This window comes from Seriola dumerili, unplaced genomic scaffold (assembly GCF_002260705.1).
Source record: "Seriola dumerili isolate Sdu_G_001 unplaced genomic scaffold, Sdu_1.0 BDQW01000337.1, whole genome shotgun sequence".
Classification (NCBI taxonomy): Eukaryota; Metazoa; Chordata; class Actinopteri; order Carangiformes; family Carangidae; genus Seriola; species Seriola dumerili.
In genome coordinates, this window is record NW_019174592.1 from 153699 (window position 1) to 172208 (window position 18510).

General features: G+C 41.8%; 3 protein-coding genes across 3 annotated transcripts; 1 reads left to right on the plus strand and 2 right to left on the minus strand.

Annotated features, from left to right (window-relative positions):
- Nucleotides 1-99: 99 nt before the first annotated feature.
- Nucleotides 100-7851, minus strand: LOC111232830 (dehydrogenase/reductase SDR family member 12-like). Its single transcript, XM_022760492.1, has 10 exons — nucleotides 7773-7851; nucleotides 5674-5807; nucleotides 4853-4935; nucleotides 4633-4728; nucleotides 4438-4519; nucleotides 4285-4346; nucleotides 3387-3491; nucleotides 2964-3054; nucleotides 2704-2841; nucleotides 100-960 (listed from the first exon to the last, which is right to left on the minus strand). The coding sequence occupies exons 1-10, from the start codon at nucleotides 7826-7828 to the stop codon at nucleotides 845-847; spliced, it is 963 nt and encodes a 320-aa protein (XP_022616213.1). The 5' UTR covers nucleotides 7829-7851; the 3' UTR covers nucleotides 100-844.
- Nucleotides 7852-8640: 789 nt separating this feature from the next.
- Nucleotides 8641-13216, plus strand: ap1s3 (adaptor related protein complex 1 sigma 3 subunit). Its single transcript, XM_022760484.1, has 5 exons — nucleotides 8641-8770; nucleotides 9737-9915; nucleotides 10590-10698; nucleotides 12875-13012; nucleotides 13108-13216. The coding sequence occupies exons 1-5, from the start codon at nucleotides 8768-8770 to the stop codon at nucleotides 13141-13143; spliced, it is 465 nt and encodes a 154-aa protein (XP_022616205.1). The 5' UTR covers nucleotides 8641-8767; the 3' UTR covers nucleotides 13144-13216.
- Nucleotides 13217-13921: 705 nt separating this feature from the next.
- On the minus strand, nucleotides 13922-17644 carry scg2 (secretogranin II). Its single transcript, XM_022760483.1, has 2 exons — nucleotides 17600-17644; nucleotides 13922-15880 (listed from the first exon to the last, which is right to left on the minus strand). Exon 2 carries the CDS (start codon nucleotides 15870-15872, stop codon nucleotides 13932-13934), a length of 1941 nt encoding a protein of 646 aa, XP_022616204.1. The 5' UTR covers nucleotides 15873-15880; nucleotides 17600-17644; the 3' UTR covers nucleotides 13922-13931.
- Between the last annotated feature and the right edge of the window lie 866 nt (nucleotides 17645-18510).

Here is an 18510-nt window from a genome sequence, read left to right on the forward strand (position 1 = left end):
TAATATTTTATGACTCTGGATAAACAGGGATGTAACATGGATTTAGTCTGAGTGGCAGAGGCGGGGGGGGGGGGATTTTTTAGCTGCACAATGACACAGAAAAGTTATTAATGTTCTTTATTCAAACGTGCGTTTACAAGACCAAAGACACACCAAAGTCAGTCAGTAAAAGGCCTTTTTTTTTTTTTTTCCTTTCTTCTTTTTAAAAGGTGCTGGACAGACAGATTTTATAGCACATGTCAAGTGATGCTGCTGTGTTTTTGTGTTTAAGGCACACGGCTCATAGAGAGAACACTTCATCTCCAGCCTGAGCTCAACCTGCACAGTACAGTACATCACATAAATGAGTTAATACATAGCTGTTTATTAATACACGTCAACAACATGACACTTTTGTAAATCACGCAGACAGTAGCATCAGACTGAGCCCATGACTGGTATCATGAATTAATAAGGGGAGGGGGGGTGTGTGTGTGAGTGACTTTTGGTCACATCAGATTCCCATCTGATTGACAACTTCTGTAAAGTCACAGAAACAGACTGGGCGGCTGTTTGTGTCTCTCTATCAGCAAGAGAACCTCCTCAGAAAACAGCATCACTATCCATCACTCATAATAAAGTTTCACGGTGGTTGAGCTCATGAATAAGAAAATGTATTTATCGTATAAATAGTTAAAAAGCATTAAAAAAAAAAAGTTATAGGCGAGTTTAGTCTGGGTTTCCATTTGTCCCATTTTAAACCAGTGAGCAAAACTAACCAGATCCATCCTGGAGCCCAGCCTCGGTCAGTGTGAGCTGATGGTGTTAGTGTCGGTGGTGTACTGGTTCCCAATTTCCTGCTGCCTCAGTGGGGCTGGAACGTCTTGGCCAAGTCCTCCAGCAGAGACATTAACTTCTGCTCCTCCAGGGGGGAGCTGTGGGTCCAGGCCAGTGGCAGGTGGGTGGACACCATCTTTCGGTCTGAGCAACAAACACACAGACGGTACATGTTCACATTAAGCATGTATACTGGCTCATATATTATGGTATATACTGGTTCTAATGTTAAGGAATACTGGAATTAATAATTTTTTAATGTCTTTTTCTGTAATGTCTTGTCTTAATAGTCTTTTTAATGCCACACTGAATGTAGTTTAATACCTGTTTCAAAATCACAGCTGCCAAAGTATGAAAGTGTGATGAATACCCAGTAAAGAAGATATTGGTCATTAATTATTCATTATTATAGTTTTTTTTTTTTTTCAGTAACTCCCTGCAGAATATGACAATAATTTCAGGTGGCAGAAAAGAAATTGATGGATTAACCAATGAAAAATGATTAACTCACAATCCACTGTCACAACTATCCCACTTTTAATTTATAGGTTTTTAACGTCTCCTGAAAATTAACTACAAAACTCAACTCTTTACTAAAGGAAACTAAATTAAGACGTTGTAGGACTTCTCAAGAGCTGCAGACACGGTGATGTGAAGACTTGGTTTTCAACAACAACCAAACACAAGCAAGAAACGGCGGTTGATAGAAACACTACAGCCTGACTGAACCACAGCATTTCAGGAAATATGTCAGTAGAATATTTTTTCTATTCATCACTATGATCCACAAAACCAACCACTGACGTCAGAACGAGTGTGAGTAGTTGCAAATGTTGAATTTTATTTATTATAATTATAATTTTATTACTTAATTAATGACACTACATGTAAAAGCCCAACTAGGGACAAGAGTTGAAAATTAGCAGTGTCTCTGCAACACATCAGTTTCATGCATAATGCATAAAATCAAGTAAGAAACTTTTTCTTTGAATGAAAAACTTTCTTTATAAACAGTCTTTATACACTGGTTTTCAGCTTGAATGGGAATGCCAAAATCAAAATTCATCAGTATTGCCGCAGTAATAGTAAATATTTCCTTCGCTGACAGCTGTTATGATTTTGGCACCTGTAGCTGTTCGACTGAGCGAGTGTAGACGTGAGATAAAGCAGCGGAGAAAAAACCAGACAGACAGTTTGACTGGTGTTTAGTGAGACGACTCAGATATGTCAGAGTTTTCCCACAACCAAAATCCAAACAGACACGATGTGATGTGACGCGACGTGACGTCGCCTCCTCATCGCTGTCACTTCAAACTGGTATTCGGTGAATAAAAGCGGCGAGTTTGATCAACCTGATCAAAATAAAATTAAAAACAAGGACAGAGGACAGAACTGCCTCATGTTACATCACATTAAAAGATGAACGCTGAAGTGTGTTTTTCTTACAGCCTTCCTCCTCAAGGCCACTGGGGTCATTGTGTGTGTGTGTGCATGTATACCAAAGTGCACTGGCGTGTGTGTGTGTGTGTGTGTGTCTGTGTAATCACAGAGGCACTGTACACTCTGGTAGTATCTGGCACCAAAAGCAGCCCACTCCAGCTGCAATGGACACAGGCCAAACTCTCACACACTCACACACTCACACTCACACACACACACACACACACACACACACACACACACACCCCATCTAACGCACAACTGACAAACACATAGTTCAGCCAGCAGTGCTCTGTCCTCTCCTCTCTTCTCATTCTTACTGTTTTCTGATTAAATTTTTTACTTTTGTGTGTGTGTGTGTGTGTGTGTGTGTTTTTTTTTTAACATAAACTCCTCATAGATAAATTTGTATAATGAACATGTTGGAGTTTCGTTTCTGCATCGTACCCTGATAGAAGCTTCCACTGGGGTTTGTGGTTGTGGCCTCGGACACGGCCAGCCACACCACGGTGTCGGCCCCCTGCTCCGGGGTTCGCAGGCTGTCCTTCATGGAGCTATGGAAGTCTGGCATGGCGTTGGCCACCGCTGGGACACAACAGGGAGAGAAACAGGATCAGATTTTTTAAATAGGGAATGATTTTTTATTAATTTTATCCAAAAAGTGTCAGCAGTTATCTCTTGTGTGTGTGCGAGTGGTGGGCGGTTACCTGGAGTGTCCACCCAGCCAGGATGCATGACGGAGAAGTGGATGTTTGTGTGAGTCTTTGCCAGCTGGTCTGTCATCACCACCTGCTGCCTCTGTAACACACACACACACACACACACACACACGAATAAACATGTCTTAGAGGATGGACTATAAGCAGGTGAAGTCAGGTGTCATTTGATGTTTTCTGTGACATCATACAAAAACAAGATCCACCTGACATGGGCTTTTGAGAGGCCGATACTCTTAGTTAAAGTTTTGGATTTGCGTTTTGCATTTGATACATTTTTATATTTTGGCCAAATTCATCTCAAAAATTTAGTATGTGATTCATGAATGATCTCAAATCAATATCTACTGCAGTATCTCCCCTGTAGAGCCCGACAGTCTGTCAGTGACAGTCTGGTCTGGGATCAGGTCTTACTTTGTGCTGGGCGTAGACCATGGTGCCGTCGTAGCGGCCTCTGTCAGACTGCAGGTTTCCTGTCCTGAGCTTCTGCACCAACATTCCCCCCGATGACACTGTGATCTGAACATGGAGGAACGGAGACCGGGGTGAGGGGCAGGAGAGGGAGCTGCGGTTTTTCAGAGGTCATGATATAAAATCCAATTATTCCAGTTATGTGTATATGCTGTATTTTAATCTTCAGCGTGTACACTGGTGCAACAGTAAGTAGGTTTATTTAAATACTTACAGTACATACAAAACCAATAATCACCTTATAAGACATGATGCACTGTTCAAAATTATACTACTGCTTACATAAATAATAATAATATTGTATTATAATATAAAAATAACACTGACTTTTACTGAGTACATTTTTTATAATCTTTTTGTATGTGTGCAAAACTAAAGGAGTCATGGACGTGTTTAAATTCCTCAGCAAATGGTGTGAAGACTCGCTGTTCAAGGCATGTGAGCCCATGTGGTATTCGCCCTAAACATTAGGCCATCAGGTCGCCCCAACCTGTCTGTGTTATATAAAATAACAGGGAGCAATCAGCCACATCTGGATAAGATATATATGATACCAGGCCCATTATCAGAGATAACACTCATCCAGAGCATCTCTTATTCTCACTGCGACCACCGGGGAAGTGTAATCGAAGCATCAAATTGAACATCGCTCGTTTTAAAAGACAGGCTGTAAGACTTTTCAACAGCCTGCAGGTGACAGGGACAAGACGCTGCTAACCCACTGTGCTTCCTGTTGAAAGTTCTGAGGACTTCTGTGAGATCAGACAGACCTACAGCAGAGCAGACAGCGGGAGATTTTGACCATGTGAAACAAACAAAAAGTTGCGTCTCTCAGACTCACCACTCTGGGATCTGCGCTCTTCTCCAGCAGAGGGATGAGACTCTTGGTGAGGATGTAAACCCCTGGTGGGAAAGACAAGGATGAAACAACACTTTTAAAAATCTTTCCTTCTTCTCGTTTCCTTCACACCTCACCACCTGACCTTTGACTCACCGAGGACGTTGGTGGCGAAGCTCTTCTCCAGCCCCTCGGCGTTCACATCCCTCTGGCTCATGATGGCGCCTGCGTTATTGATCTGCACACACGAGGCAATATTTCTTCTTACTTATACTGATCAAAAACATATCAGATCGAATCAACACTGACATACGCAAACGCCATATATTCATATACGCAAATGTGACTCACCAGCACGTTCAGGGCCTTGTACTTTCTCTTGAAGGCCTCAGCAAACTCCCAGACCTTCTTGGTCTCAGACAGGTCCAGGACGTGGACATACACCTCCTGTAATGACACCAGCCATTTGGAATAATGAATAATGAATCATGTCTGAGTCAGTTTGAAGGTTGTCTGTCCCTGTGTTTTTTTATTTCATTTTTTTAATATCTGTGGAGGAGTCATACTGTACCTTATTTCCCGACTCCTTCACGATGTCAGCCCTGGCCTCCTCGGCCCTGTCCTTGTTCCTGCACACCATGTGGATCGTTCCACCTGTGACGGAGACAGAAATTAACATCGCTCTGTTATAATGTGACGGAGCAGCTGCAGAAAACAGGAGAGGAGTGTTGGATTTATCATCGGCTGCCTGTGATGCATCAAACTTAACGTGAGCTACAGTGAAACATACAGTGGACAGAATATACAAAATATTACTCTAAAATTTAGAAGGTCTCGTCTCTCACCTTTAAAATCCTCCCACCTTTAGTTTTGTGCAGATTTAATGAGGCAAAACAAAAGGACTGTGGAATAAAGCTTCAACATTTCTACATAGAATTTCTTTTTCTAAAGCTGTTATAATGTGTTAGACTGGACCTGAACACATCATGGGGAGGTGCATATGCCATACTCTAGCTTTAATTAACATCTTAAATAAGGTGAATATGTCAGGATTTATAGTTTCTATGACACAAACTGTAAAGTTTTATATTTTCTAAAAGTAATTTTTTTTTCTATTTTATGTACAATATGTGCAATTTACAGATGCAGATGGGTGAGCTTACATGACAACCACTGTTTATTCAACTTAATGATGATGGGATGATGTGTATATGTATGGAAGTGTAGGCACCTGTATAATATGTCACAGAGGTACAAGTATGTACTGTATACCTGCTTCACATACATCCTTAGATGCTGTGTTTGTGTATGTATGTATGTATGTATGTATGCATGAACGTTTGTTAATGACATAACTGCAATATAATAGATAATCAGTGGTTTGGTTGGTACCTCTCTTGGCGATGGCCATGGCGGTGGCTTTCCCGATGCCACTGTTGGCCCCTGTTATCATGAAGGAGCGTCCGGCCACGGACACCTCCAGGTCCTTCTCCACAAACCTCTTGGAGGCCGACAAGAAGGCATTCCTGCAAGAGATCAGCGTTTACCACATCAGCAGCGTTTACCACATCTGTACTGCCGCATCTCTGCCTCAGTGTGTGTGTGAGTGTGTGTGCGCGTGTGTGTGTGTGTGAGTGTGTTCAGGTCATAAAGGCTCAGTGTTTGAGGTCAGCCTGCGTTACTGTATTTCCCTTCAGAGCTTTACTGTACAGATACAATGAAGGAGAGAGGGTGCCTGGCATTGTCTCTGGGGTTTGGGATGAGACTAGTGACAGCAGCATCAGAGTGTGTGTGTTCGTGTGTGTGTGTGTGTGTGTGTGTGTGTGTGTGTGTGTGTGTGTGTGTGTGGCACCAAGGACCTCAATTCCCCCCATTGTCCTGGATGCCATTGTTGAGGGCGGCTGAAGGGGGGGTGGGGGTGGGGTGGGGGGTACTACTGAGGCTAAATGCCCGCTCTGTTCAATGGTGTCATGCAGAGAGCTATTAGTGCAGGGTCAGAGCGGGTTGCCGGGCAGCTCTCTGCGAGAAAAGATAACACAGAACAAAGGGGAGAAGGGAAACAATCACAAAAGCACCTCTTCAGACAACTTGGCGTTCTGTGCCGTGATGAGGAGAGGCGCCGCAAGGCCGCCAAGCATCGGATAGGACCGATGTTGTGGTTGAACATCTGTCTTACATGACTCCTGCCGAGTCATTATCAACTTTGAGCAATTCATAACTCAGTGATATTCATTATGTTCATTCTGGTCAGTGATGCAATTAAAGGTTTGTACATAAGTTTCAACCTAACCTTCTTTAAATTTTGATCTTACTTCACATTATGACTGAAAATAACAATACTTATCATTATAAATTAATGTGGCTATTAGTTATTTTTTAAATTAATAGATTTGTTGAAGTGAAAATAATCACTACAGTTCCCCAGAGCTCAAGGTGAGGTCTTCAAATATCTTGTTTTGTCTGACCGACAGTCAAAAACTCAAAGATGTGAGAATGGGAACTGCTGGTGTAAGGTCCTGACCTCACCCTGTGAAGTGCATTGAGATAATGTATATTGTGATTTGGCACTATACATATTAAAACTGAATTGAAAGATATGTGATTCACAATGATATAAAAACACAGAAAAGCAGCAAATCCTCTCATTTGACATTTTCACATCATCATATTTTTGGTGTTTCTGGTTTAAAAATGATTGATCAGTCATCAAGATGACTTATTTTCTGTTGACCAACTCTTTGATTATCGCTTGTTTCAGCTCCACTTCTCTCGGTTCTAACTTTGATCAGAAATTTCTTCCAGACCAGTTTAGTTTAGTTTCCCCATTTCTATTCTATTCTATTCTGTTCTGTGTAGATTATGTAATGGGGTGGTCCCAACCCATCCTATATCTTAATGGCTATTTATATAGACACATACTGGTATATGCATTTTTTTTTCTTTTCAAATGACCAGAAACTTAGTGTAGTGTGACATTAGAAATCAATCACAAATAATAATGGTAATTTTAATTTTACTTACATAATGAAATAAACCAAAATTAAAGAAAAACTAAATCTATTTTATTTTCAAATTAAAAATTGAGCCCTACGGAAATGATCTCTTTTCAATAGAATAATTCTGACCCAGTGCAGAGACAAAAATTAGAATGATGCCTGTAAAAGTTTTCGCTCTCACAATGAAATTTTATATAAAATCATGAGGCAAAGAGAAGAAAGTTACACTGAGTTTGATACTAGTCAGTATTATAATATAGCCGTCACTTCACTCTTTACATTTTCGTCCATATTGAGTTTCTTTTATACAGTTTCTCTGAAGTTATTGCGACGTCCTGATCTTGAATAAGAGATTTTTCCTCCATATAAACAAACACACACACACACACACACCCACACCCACACCCACAGTAATGAGGATGCACACCTGAGGTCACAGACTGTCTCCAGCTGCACTGATGCAGTGCAGGGGCAGGACAAGTAAAAGCGTCTTACCTGGTGAACTCGGTCATTCCCTTCAGGAACCAGGCGGAGTTGCGGTACAGAGACATGGTGTCGCTCTGGAAGGCTCTCGCCGAAGCTCCGCTCTCTGCTCCGCTTTAACTCTGGAGCCGAACCACGTGGAGCTCCGCTGAATTCAATTAACGGACAGCGCGCGAGGACTCCAGCGACCGCCCAGCGGCGGGAAGGAAGGATGCATCAGTTCACCACCAGTGTTACCGAGCCTACAGACAGAAACATACAGTCCTATCACTCCTTTACTGTAGGCTTAGTCTACATCATGAGGTTGTAATATTCCTGCTGTTTGATTTCCCCTCTGTATTTAATTTTAATAGGAGTTTATCAGTTGGTGATTAATTTGAGTTTCAACATACAAGGAATTTGCTTTGGTGTTTTGGTGCATGACAAACAAAGAAATATAAACAGAGATGAAACAAGCAAGTAGCCTACTGCAGGTCAACATATAAATACAAATAAATAAGAATAAAATAAATATAAAAATAAATATTCATAGAAAAACGTAACAATAAGATAAAAATATTTAGAATTAAAATGTGACAAAATATAAATATATACAATACAAATAGATCTCATAAAAGAAATTATAGCAAAACAGAACTTTTGCCATTTCTCCTTTGAGATTGCATAATACAAGATAAATAATGTGGATTTTCCACGTGCGTTCAGCATCATAGAAATGAACGTGGCTTATGCCAAAACAGGCTGCACTAACTCGTGTGTGTGTGTGTGTGTGTGTGTGTGTGTGTGTGTGTGTGTGTGTGTGTGTGTGTCTTTAACTCCCGGAAGCCAATCAGCAGCTGGAGTGTGGAAGGGCGCGGCCCCGAGCGGCGAAGGTGTGCGCACGACCTGGAAGCAACATGTCGGGTCTCCCTAAAGCGCAGCAGGTGCAGTAGGATTCTAGGAAAGTATTCATCACAAACCTGCAGCATCTGAACCTGAGTGACTTCTGTCGGACCGCGCGTGACAAAATGGTGGGTATCCCAGCACGCTGCTGTATCTGGATGTATTGAGTTTAGTCCATGCACGAGAGATATGTCCTAACAAACGGTGTAATAAACGTGTTAGGAGTAGTTAAACTAAATTACCATTTTTCAAACAAGTGAAAACTACCGTCAGAAGGGAATTATTTAACTTTTTAATTTAACTTTTTACTTCGTGGCTGCAAATCAGTTCAGGTGAGTGACTTCCTTGATCAAAGGTCATAAAATTGATGGTGTTGAGTCACTGTCTTGTTTCAAGTTCCTGAATATTTCTTTTCCTTTCCTTTTTTTAACATGTGGAAATTACAGCAGAAAAATAAACTGTTCCCTTTTATTTAGAAAACAGATAAGATAAGAGTGAAAAGCTTAAAAACAAAAAGGACACTTGCAGTGAAACAAAGTCTGACAGTCAAATGAATGCAAATGTCTTTGAAATGCATTTAAAGAAAACATTACACCAGATAATCCAGATTCACAGACATCATCACACTATGTTAAGATGAAGTGTTTCCACCAGTAGCTGATATATTGTTGTCCTCCTGACCATGACCTGGTCCTGTTTTATCTTGCTGCAGCTGCACCTCGGGGCAAAGAGCTCTCATTAATTGCCCTTGCACAATGCAAGCATTGTATTTTAGTGTGTTGTAACACATCTCTATTACTTGAAGGTGATAAGGATGTGTTGTTGTGTTTCCATGGTGGTGTTTAGTCACGTTTCTAGTTGTGAAATCCGATTTCTGTTTGGGTGTTTTCATTTTAGTTGCAGTGTTATGACCGCAGGAGGGGTGAGTATCACTGAAGGCGTTTGTTTCCACATGTATCTGTATGTAAAGTTAACCCTCACAACACAAGATGTCCCTCCTGTTTGGTTATTTCGTAACATTTTCCACAGTTTTCCTTAACACCGCACCACACAAATGTGATAAATCAGTGTCTCCCACCACCTGTCATCTTCAGATGCACTTCCTGTTGCTGTTCAGTCGGCAGGGGAAGCTGCGACTGCAGAAGTGGTTCACGCCGGTAACGGACCGGGAGAAGAAGAAAGTGATCCGGGACATGATGATGTTGGTGTTGCCACGTCTACCACGTTCCTCCAACTTCCTCCAATGGAGGGACCTCAAGATTGTTTACAAGAGGTGCCTGCAACAGACACAGCTGTGTTTATTGTCTCTGATCACTACGAGTTATTGTGTTTTGTAAAATGCCATGTCATCGGCATGTCTTTCCTGGCCGGTACCGGCTTGGGTGTTGAACAAAACACACCCGTTCTCAGCAACGGGTTAACAAGACCTATAAAGAGTAAAGGTCGAGTTAAACACACAGAGCGTGACCCAGATTACTGGCAGGACAATGTTAGTGATGTAATAAAAGTAGAGTCACTGGCAGTAGACAAAATAACACTTCACAATATCCTGGGACCCAGTGCAGTAACCAATAAGAATAATTTAAGGGCAATATATAGCATCTTTATGAAGTATTTAATGAGGAATTTGTATTAAGTCTGTCAAACTCCCAGAATATGTGCACAGGCAAAACAGCAATAAAATCCTTAATCATCAGAGCAAAAGAGTGCACATGATTAATTCTAAAATGGTACAAATGATGTGCTTGTTTTTCAGTGAAATCCTTACATACTCACACAATCTATAATTTAATTTATGGCTGTTTTTTTCACTCCACGTAGACCCCTGCAGGCTGTCATATGAGGACATGTGCAGCCCAAAATGAGCTTGTAGTCTTACCTGGTTTCTTGACAACATTATGGCAACTGCTGCTGCAACATGTGACCTTTACCCTCTTCTAATTTCAGGTATGCCAGTCTGTATTTCTGTGCCGGTCTGGAGAACGAGGATAATGAGCTGCTGGCCCTCGAGGTGCTGCACAGATACGTCGAGTTGTTGGATAAATACTTTGGAAATGTGAGTGGAGCTGAATGTTTTGGTCCAAGCAGAATTCATTTGGTCAGGTGTTTTCAATTATGGTGTCTAATTAAGAGTTGTGTTCAGGCAGACCTGAGTTGGAGCTATGTGAAGACACCAAACCTTTTTTATAAATAAATTCCACATCTGGATCAATTCTGGCACACACAGAGAAAATGTTCCAGCTGTCAGCCAACAGGACAATCTGCCCAGACGTGGAAGTATATGGTGTTGGACTCTGGCAAAAACATTCAGAGCAGAGTGAGCGAGATGTCAGTGAAGTACACTCTGCACATGCTCACAACAGACCTGAGAAGAGGTCTAATCAAGCAAAGTGAGAACACCTGTGTGGGTGGACTGTAGCCATGTAGGACGACCTTCTCTCTCAAACACTACTGTTGTCAAAGAGTGAATTTTACACCGAATAATACTTATATTAATTATACTTATGGAGGTGATGTTCATCCAAAACTAAACTTACAATATGCGTCTAACTGTAGCTTGAAGGATCAGTGAAGTAGTAGACCAGAAGTGCGTTCATGTATTGATTGACAGCCGTGATCTCCCACCCCCTGACTTTGGCTTTCTCCGATTGGTTAGAGGCTTACTCAGAAACTTTAGGAGAGAAAATCTCTGCAGCGGTGCCAGGATTTGAAATGAGTCTGCACAAAAACGTTTGACAGCACCTCTCCACATTGAGATATAAATAGATATTTTGTGCATATTTCAACCACAAAATATCAGAAAATACATTAATTTATTTATTCTACTGCCACAAATCAAAGAAAATAGTGAGATTTCATTTTCTCTCTAAAAAGTCTGATAATTGTCAGTCATCATCTTGTGCAGCTTCATAACTTTGAAAGAGATATGACATACTAGACATAAGCTACAGTTTAAGGATGAATATAAATGTACTGTCTTAATTTAGCTAGTGTGCTAACTTGTTGCTTTGTCAGTTAGTCATTTTTAGATTTAAAACATCTCCATCGTGTTTTAAACGCTGGTGGTTCAGGTTAAAAGTAGTCGACTCTTTGAATTTTGTGTCAGTAAGATTTACTGCATAACAAAATCAGGTGTTACTTTTTGTTTAATGAGTCCATATTTTGTCATCCTGGATCAAATCATCTTTACAGTCCTGCAGTTGTAACAGAGATATCAATACCTAGCAGCACATTAATATAAATGTGAATACCTGAGTCTAAAGCCATGAGCATTAATCTGCTGCTTTAACAGACAGCCTCCGCTCTTCTGAGAAAGCTTTCCACAGGATTTTGGGATTTGGCTGCAGGGATTTGCTCCTGTTGAACCTCAAGAGCATTAGTGAGGTCCAACACTGATGCTGGGTGATAAGGCCTGAGTCACAGCTCACAGTTCATCACACAGGTGTTGGACGGAAGGAGGTTTCAGATCAGGGCTCTGTGCAGGCCGGCCAAGGCCTTCCACAACAACCTCAGAAATCAGTTTCTTTATGGGCCTGACTCTTGTTTACGGAGGGATTGTCATGTTGAAACAGGAAAGGGACAAACAAAACTGAAGCTGAAGCCAAGACTATCCGTCATACATCTGGCCATATAGTGAATGTCTGTGACACAGTGCCTGTGCTGCATTGCATACTACAATGACAAAGTAAAATAGGTGATCACAGTCAGAGTCAGTGGAAACAGAAAGCTGGATTCTTTACAATGTTTGAAAGTACAACTGAGATATTTCTGAGACAGTCTATGGTCAACTTAGAAAAGACACTGTGATACTCAGTGCGATTAAATACAGGTCAAACACTCTGAACTACAGTACGTCTTGTGTTAGACTGTGCAGTCCTCACTGTGCACATCCACATCACTGTGCTCTTTGCCAATCAGACTCCCCCTGGTGTCCATGAGATGCCTCTGCTTCAAGAACCACTGTGATTCACCTCAAAGAAAACAAGACGGGGGGGGGGGCAGATATGATCCAGAGTTTTCCAAGAACCTAAAAATGATATTTCAGGATACTTGGGGTTTATTTTGTTTTGTCATCAACTTGCTATATTCTTTAAAATATTCAGTTAGGGCTTGGTCATAGGGCTTTTTTTTCCTTATGGATGAATTTTCCTTCCATATCAGTAACCAACAAAGTGTATCTTATCTCTTCATCTATTCATTGGATGGTATATTGCTCTGCCTTCCTCTGTCAGGTGTGCGAGTTGGACATCATCTTCAACTTTGAGAAGGCTTACTTCATCCTGGACGAGTTTCTGATGGGAGGAGAAGTCTTAGAAACTTCCAAACTAGCTGTGGGCGCCTCCATAGAGGAGGCCGACACGCTCCAAGAGGTACGCTCAGGTCTCACAGACCGTTCAGCTAATGTAGGTTTCTGTTACTACTCATATGTACGAAACGTGTTCACGTGCCTCCTCTCTCACCGCAGACGATGGAGGAATACATGAGCAAACCTGCCTACTGAGCCGAGAGACGAGGAGGGTTTTCAAGACTTGAGCCAAAAGGTTTATGATCACACGGTCATACAGTAACCACAATCCTGGTGATTTTTTTTTTTAATGCTTATTACTTCAGTTTTAAGAGTTGTAATTGTGTTTGCATCTGCAAGTGCCTCATATTTATTAATCTCAGGGTTTATGACACATTTCATATCGGAATAAAAGTTTTAAATATTTAAATATGCGTTTGCAACCTCTGTAAGACGTGAAAGGCAGAGCGTATTTATGTTTAAATCGATGGATTGTGTGATGGTGAGTAAATGAGGAAACACGACACAGTAAGGAAAAAATAAAGTCAATGCTTTATTAACCTCAGGTATGTCACATATGACCACATTTAAGAAAGAATTACCAAAAAACACAAGTGAATCTAAGGGATCCAACACTGATTTTGGTTGTGTGTGTGTGTGTGTGTGTGTGTGTGTGTGTGTGTGTGTGTGTGTGTGTGTGTGTGTGTATAAGGCTGGTGAGTCCACATGTAGGCTACTGGTTGTTAAATGCTGTTGAGCAACATGTAAAAAAAAGAAAAGAAAAGCATCAAATGAATGTCCAAACATATTTTTCTGCTAATAAATAACAGCTTTTGTAAACCTACAGAAGAACTAAAGTTGACATGTTTTATTCTTTAAAATACTTTGTTTTCACCCTCCACCTCCACCAACACACACACATATATATATATATATATATATATTTATACTGTATGTGTATATAAATATAAATATATATATATATACAGCCTTATTTATATTCTTTAGACAGTTTTGCCATCACTGTCTTCAGTTTCTGGGTTCAGGTAGCTCAGCAGTTTCATCACTGCCTCGTTTTCAAAGCCTTGCATTTGCGTGCCCCCGCTCCTCTCGCCACTCTCCGACTGTCTCTTTTCATTTGGGCTTTTATCTGAGTCCATGTGATCAAAATAATCCTGAATGGCCTGTTCAAAAGAGCCTGTCACGCTCTGTCCAGCCTCGTCCCGCTTTTGGCTCGCCTTTCCATACGCGGGGTTCAGATACTGCGCCGGCATCTGAGCCGCTAAATACGCCGCCAGTTCATCCTCGTCCATGGTGTTGTCATAGTCGTCCTTTAATGTGGCGGGAAGGCGCCGCTGCGTGGGAGTGGATTCTCCCGGACGCCCCACAGGCAGAGTGTGAAGTCGTGACAGCGGGCTTTTGTACTGCTTCTGCTTCCTGGCGGGAGCTCGGTCCTCCGTGGCCCCAAACCCCAGGATGTTGAGGATTTCTTCTGTCCTCAGCTCCTCTGGGGATTTCTGACTGTCAGGGAGGCGTCTGCTGTAGAATTTAGCTTCAGGAATCTTGTGTATCTTCTTTGAGGATATCTGAGAGAGCTTGTTTTGTGCTCTGGTTAATTTGTTTACCTTTCGTGACCGCTCTTGATTCGTCAATTCTCCGGTTCTGAGCATGTCCATCAGGTCTTCAGGTGGAATCTGGTATTTCTGAGAGATCTGAATGAACTCGTAGATGGTTTGTGGGATGATATTATCTCTGTACTGCGTCTGAGCCACTCTCCTCTCAGCCCTCTTCTTCTCCTCCTCTTCCTCCTCTTCCTCTATCTCTCGCTTCTGCTCTTCTGCTTCGGTTTTCTCCAGCACTTTCAGGAGGTAGTAGTCCACCAGGTTGGCGACATCATCTGCATCTTTTGACCTCTTGACTGGGTAGCTTTCATCATCTTCGTCTTCATCGTCCTCATCGTCTTCTTCATCATTGTCGTCAACATAATCAAGCCCACGGTCTGCCTCATGTTTGTTGTCCCTCTCCTCTTCCTCTTCTTCTTCTTGCTCTTCCTGTTCTCGTAGCGGACCCCAGTCGAGCGCGAGATCCCTGCCTACGTCATCGTACGCCACATTCTTCACATTAAACATATCGTCGTCCTCTTCCTCATCATCATCATCATCATCATCATCCTCCTCCATGTCGTCCTCCTCATCTTGGCGTTTATGCACGGTCTGCGTGCTCGTCAGCTTGTCCAGTTCGTCAAACACAGATTGCAGCGTTGCCAGATTCTGAGGCGTGTACTTCTCCTCCACATTCTCATTGGTGCGTTTGAAGTGGCTCTCGTGCTCCAGATCTGGCCCCTCATCTTCATCTTCCTCACCCCCCTCACCCTCTTCCTCATCCTCAAACATTAGCGGCAGCTTCTTGTGGAGCAGGATGCCGTGTTGCTTCTGCTGCACCTTGGGATACATGCCGTCCCTCGTGACTTCTCCTTCGGCGCCGGGGCGAAGTGACTCTGGCTTTGACGCCTTTTCCGTCTGCTGGAGGGTGCTGAGCACTGCCTGGAGCAGCTCTTCACTCTTATCCTCCCTCCCCTCCTCTTCCTCATCCTCATCTTTACTCTGCACAGGGTTAGAAGCCAGTCTCAGCATCATACGCAGCTTCTCAGCATCGTCCACGTGGCTGGCGTCGTAGCCCGCAGAGAGAGGGTCGTGCTGCTGGGAGTCCGTGTCAGTTCTCTGACGGAGGCTCTCGATGTACTCCAAGGCTTTGAGCATGTCAACGTTAGGAGCCTGGTGGACATTTCCTCTCTGGGAGTCTGATTCACTTCCCTGCAGTCTGTGCTGTCTGAGTGCCACCCCGTGAACACCGGAGGAGCTGAGGAAGAGGAGAGCTAAGAGGAGGTGGGTGAAACAGACGAGGAAGAGTTTGCTTGTTGTGCAGGTCTCGGGGAGAGAGGGCATGGTGATGCCTGCAGAGGGAAGACAAAGATGCACATGTCAGCACTGACTTTTACACATTAAGCTAACCGGTTCACAACAGTTTTAGCGCTCTGGCATTCCTCTGTCATTTTTTGCTCTTATCACTTTAATTGTCTGATCTGATGATGACATCACAGACCGCGGAGACATTTGTATTGATTTAAAAGTTGAAAATCTGATCCATCAATTTCTGTTCTGGTGTAAACCAGTTGAAACAACTAAATTTAGTCCAGTTAAAAAAAAAACATTGTCATTGTTATTATATATAGACCTATTATTATTATTATATTTTTTGCTCTTATCACTTTAATTGTCTGATCTGATGATGACATCACAGACCGCGGAGACATTTGTATTGATTTAAAAGTTGAAAATCTGATCCATCAATTTCTGTTCTGGTGTAAACCAGTTGAAACAACTAAATTTAGTCCAGTTAAAAAAAAAACATTGTCATTGTTATTATATATAGACCTATTATTATTATTATTATTACCAATACTACTACTAATAATAATAATAATAATAACAATGATGATGATGACGATGTTTCCTTTTGGATGGTCTAGTGAGTCGTCACCACAGAGGATCACCTTCTGCATATTTGATTTGGCATCGGTTTTACAGTCGGAAGCCCTTTCTGACGCAACCTGGGTTTGGGGGAGCCGGGAATCGAACCGATAACCTGCTCTACTACCGGTGCCATGGCCCCCCTTTATAATTATAGGCTACCACTATTATTACTACTACTACTACAAATAACAACAACAACAACAATAATAATAACAATAATAATAATAATAACGGAATCCTGCCGCGTGTTCACCAGCAGCAGTAACAGCAGCGGCATTCGGCGGCTCCCGTGCAAATCTCATTAGTCGTCAAATTGCTGCTCACCATGAGTCACAGCCCCGTTGTCAAGGCAACCCGGTAAGGCTGTTGTTCACATGGAAATCTCTCATTTAAACGCTTAAAATCTCCAAACTCCAGTTATTACAGTTTTTTTTCACGCTTTAACTCAAAATGTTTAAACAAACCGCTCCCCAGCGGGATGAAGTCAGACTCTGGGTTTTTATAAACACGCGAACGAAAAGTGTTTAAATGTTTATTTTCATGCAAAAATCAAGGTTATGATATTATACAGATAGGTTAGAATTGATAAATAATAGTGATCTATATATAGATATACATAGCCTATATATAGACTACTATTATATATATATATTCATATAACATATTATATATATTGATATAGATATAAAATCTATATTGATAAACTACACAGGAACTTTTACAATTATAATACAGTAAGAAGAATGAATAACAGACCAGACGCTGAACGATGCATAATTGCTGTCATTTCGCCGTGTTTACTTTTTGCTTTTCCAGCCTTAATTGAAATTGTTCAACTTTACGTAGTTTTTTTTTTTTTTTTTTTTTTTTTTTTTTTTACATGTAACAGAGAAAAATTACAAGCGCCAAAGCGCAAGCAATTCAAAACAACACGTAGCGAAAAGAGAACAAAGAAACACGTCGCAACCTCTTCGCCTCCACATCTGTGGCGGTGCATCAGGTTGGTAAACAGCTACTGGAACAGAAGGAAGCTTGACTGACTAAAAACAAAAACCTCTGTGTTTAAATGAAGGGTGATAGAAAAGTATGCACAGTTTAGTGTAATGTGACTCATGCCGTTAACAACAACCGGGTCTTACCTTTGTGATTAGTTTCTGTGGAGGGTCGTGAGTGAGCTGAGCATCTCTCTGCCTCGAGCACTCGAGTCTGGTTTCAGCACCGCGGACAGCTCCTCACGCTATTAGAGGAAGCACCTGACTCGTGCGTCACAGAGCGAGGAGATACGCAACACACACACGAGCGCGCGCGCACACACACAGACATATAAATACACATATACATACACACACACATATATATACACACACACACACATATATATAGATATATTTATATATCTATATATATACGCACACGCGCAGGTAATTTGAGTCAGCCAAACAAAACTGCTTCGCTCTTTGAATATGAACTAAAATAGTTTGGAGGCAGCACATCTCACCGCTTTTGTCGCAGCTCGTGGTGAAATGAATAAATTCATAATGATGCTATATTTAGAAAAAAGTGACTGAATGATTGATGTGGCTGCGCGCTATTATGTGAAATAGTCTGTATAGGATGGCGCTCATTGGCCCATAAGTCTTAATATGTGGCGGTGAGTGAATGAATTAATGCTGTTAAATTGCTGATGAAAAAAGCTTAATAAATGATATTTATGATGCATTATGTTTCCACGCTGACCGGTACTGTAGCTTTATAGCAGCATATCATTTAGCAGTGTAGTAGTGACTGTTGCGCGGCCGTTGTCATTGACTGCCGTTTTGTCTTTGCTGCGGCACTGAGGGACAGAGACAGTTAAAGTCCACCGATGACTCACATATGGACTCCGCCAGAGCCTAAGACGGGCGGGGTGACAGAGGGACTGCAGAGGAGTGTGTGCGTGCTTGTGTATGCCAGAGAGAGAGAGAGAGAGAGAGAGAGAGAGAGAGAGCTCTTCCGTCAGCCAGGAGCACTGTGGTCTCTATTTTTGGCTGCCTGTCAAATCTTGTGTAGT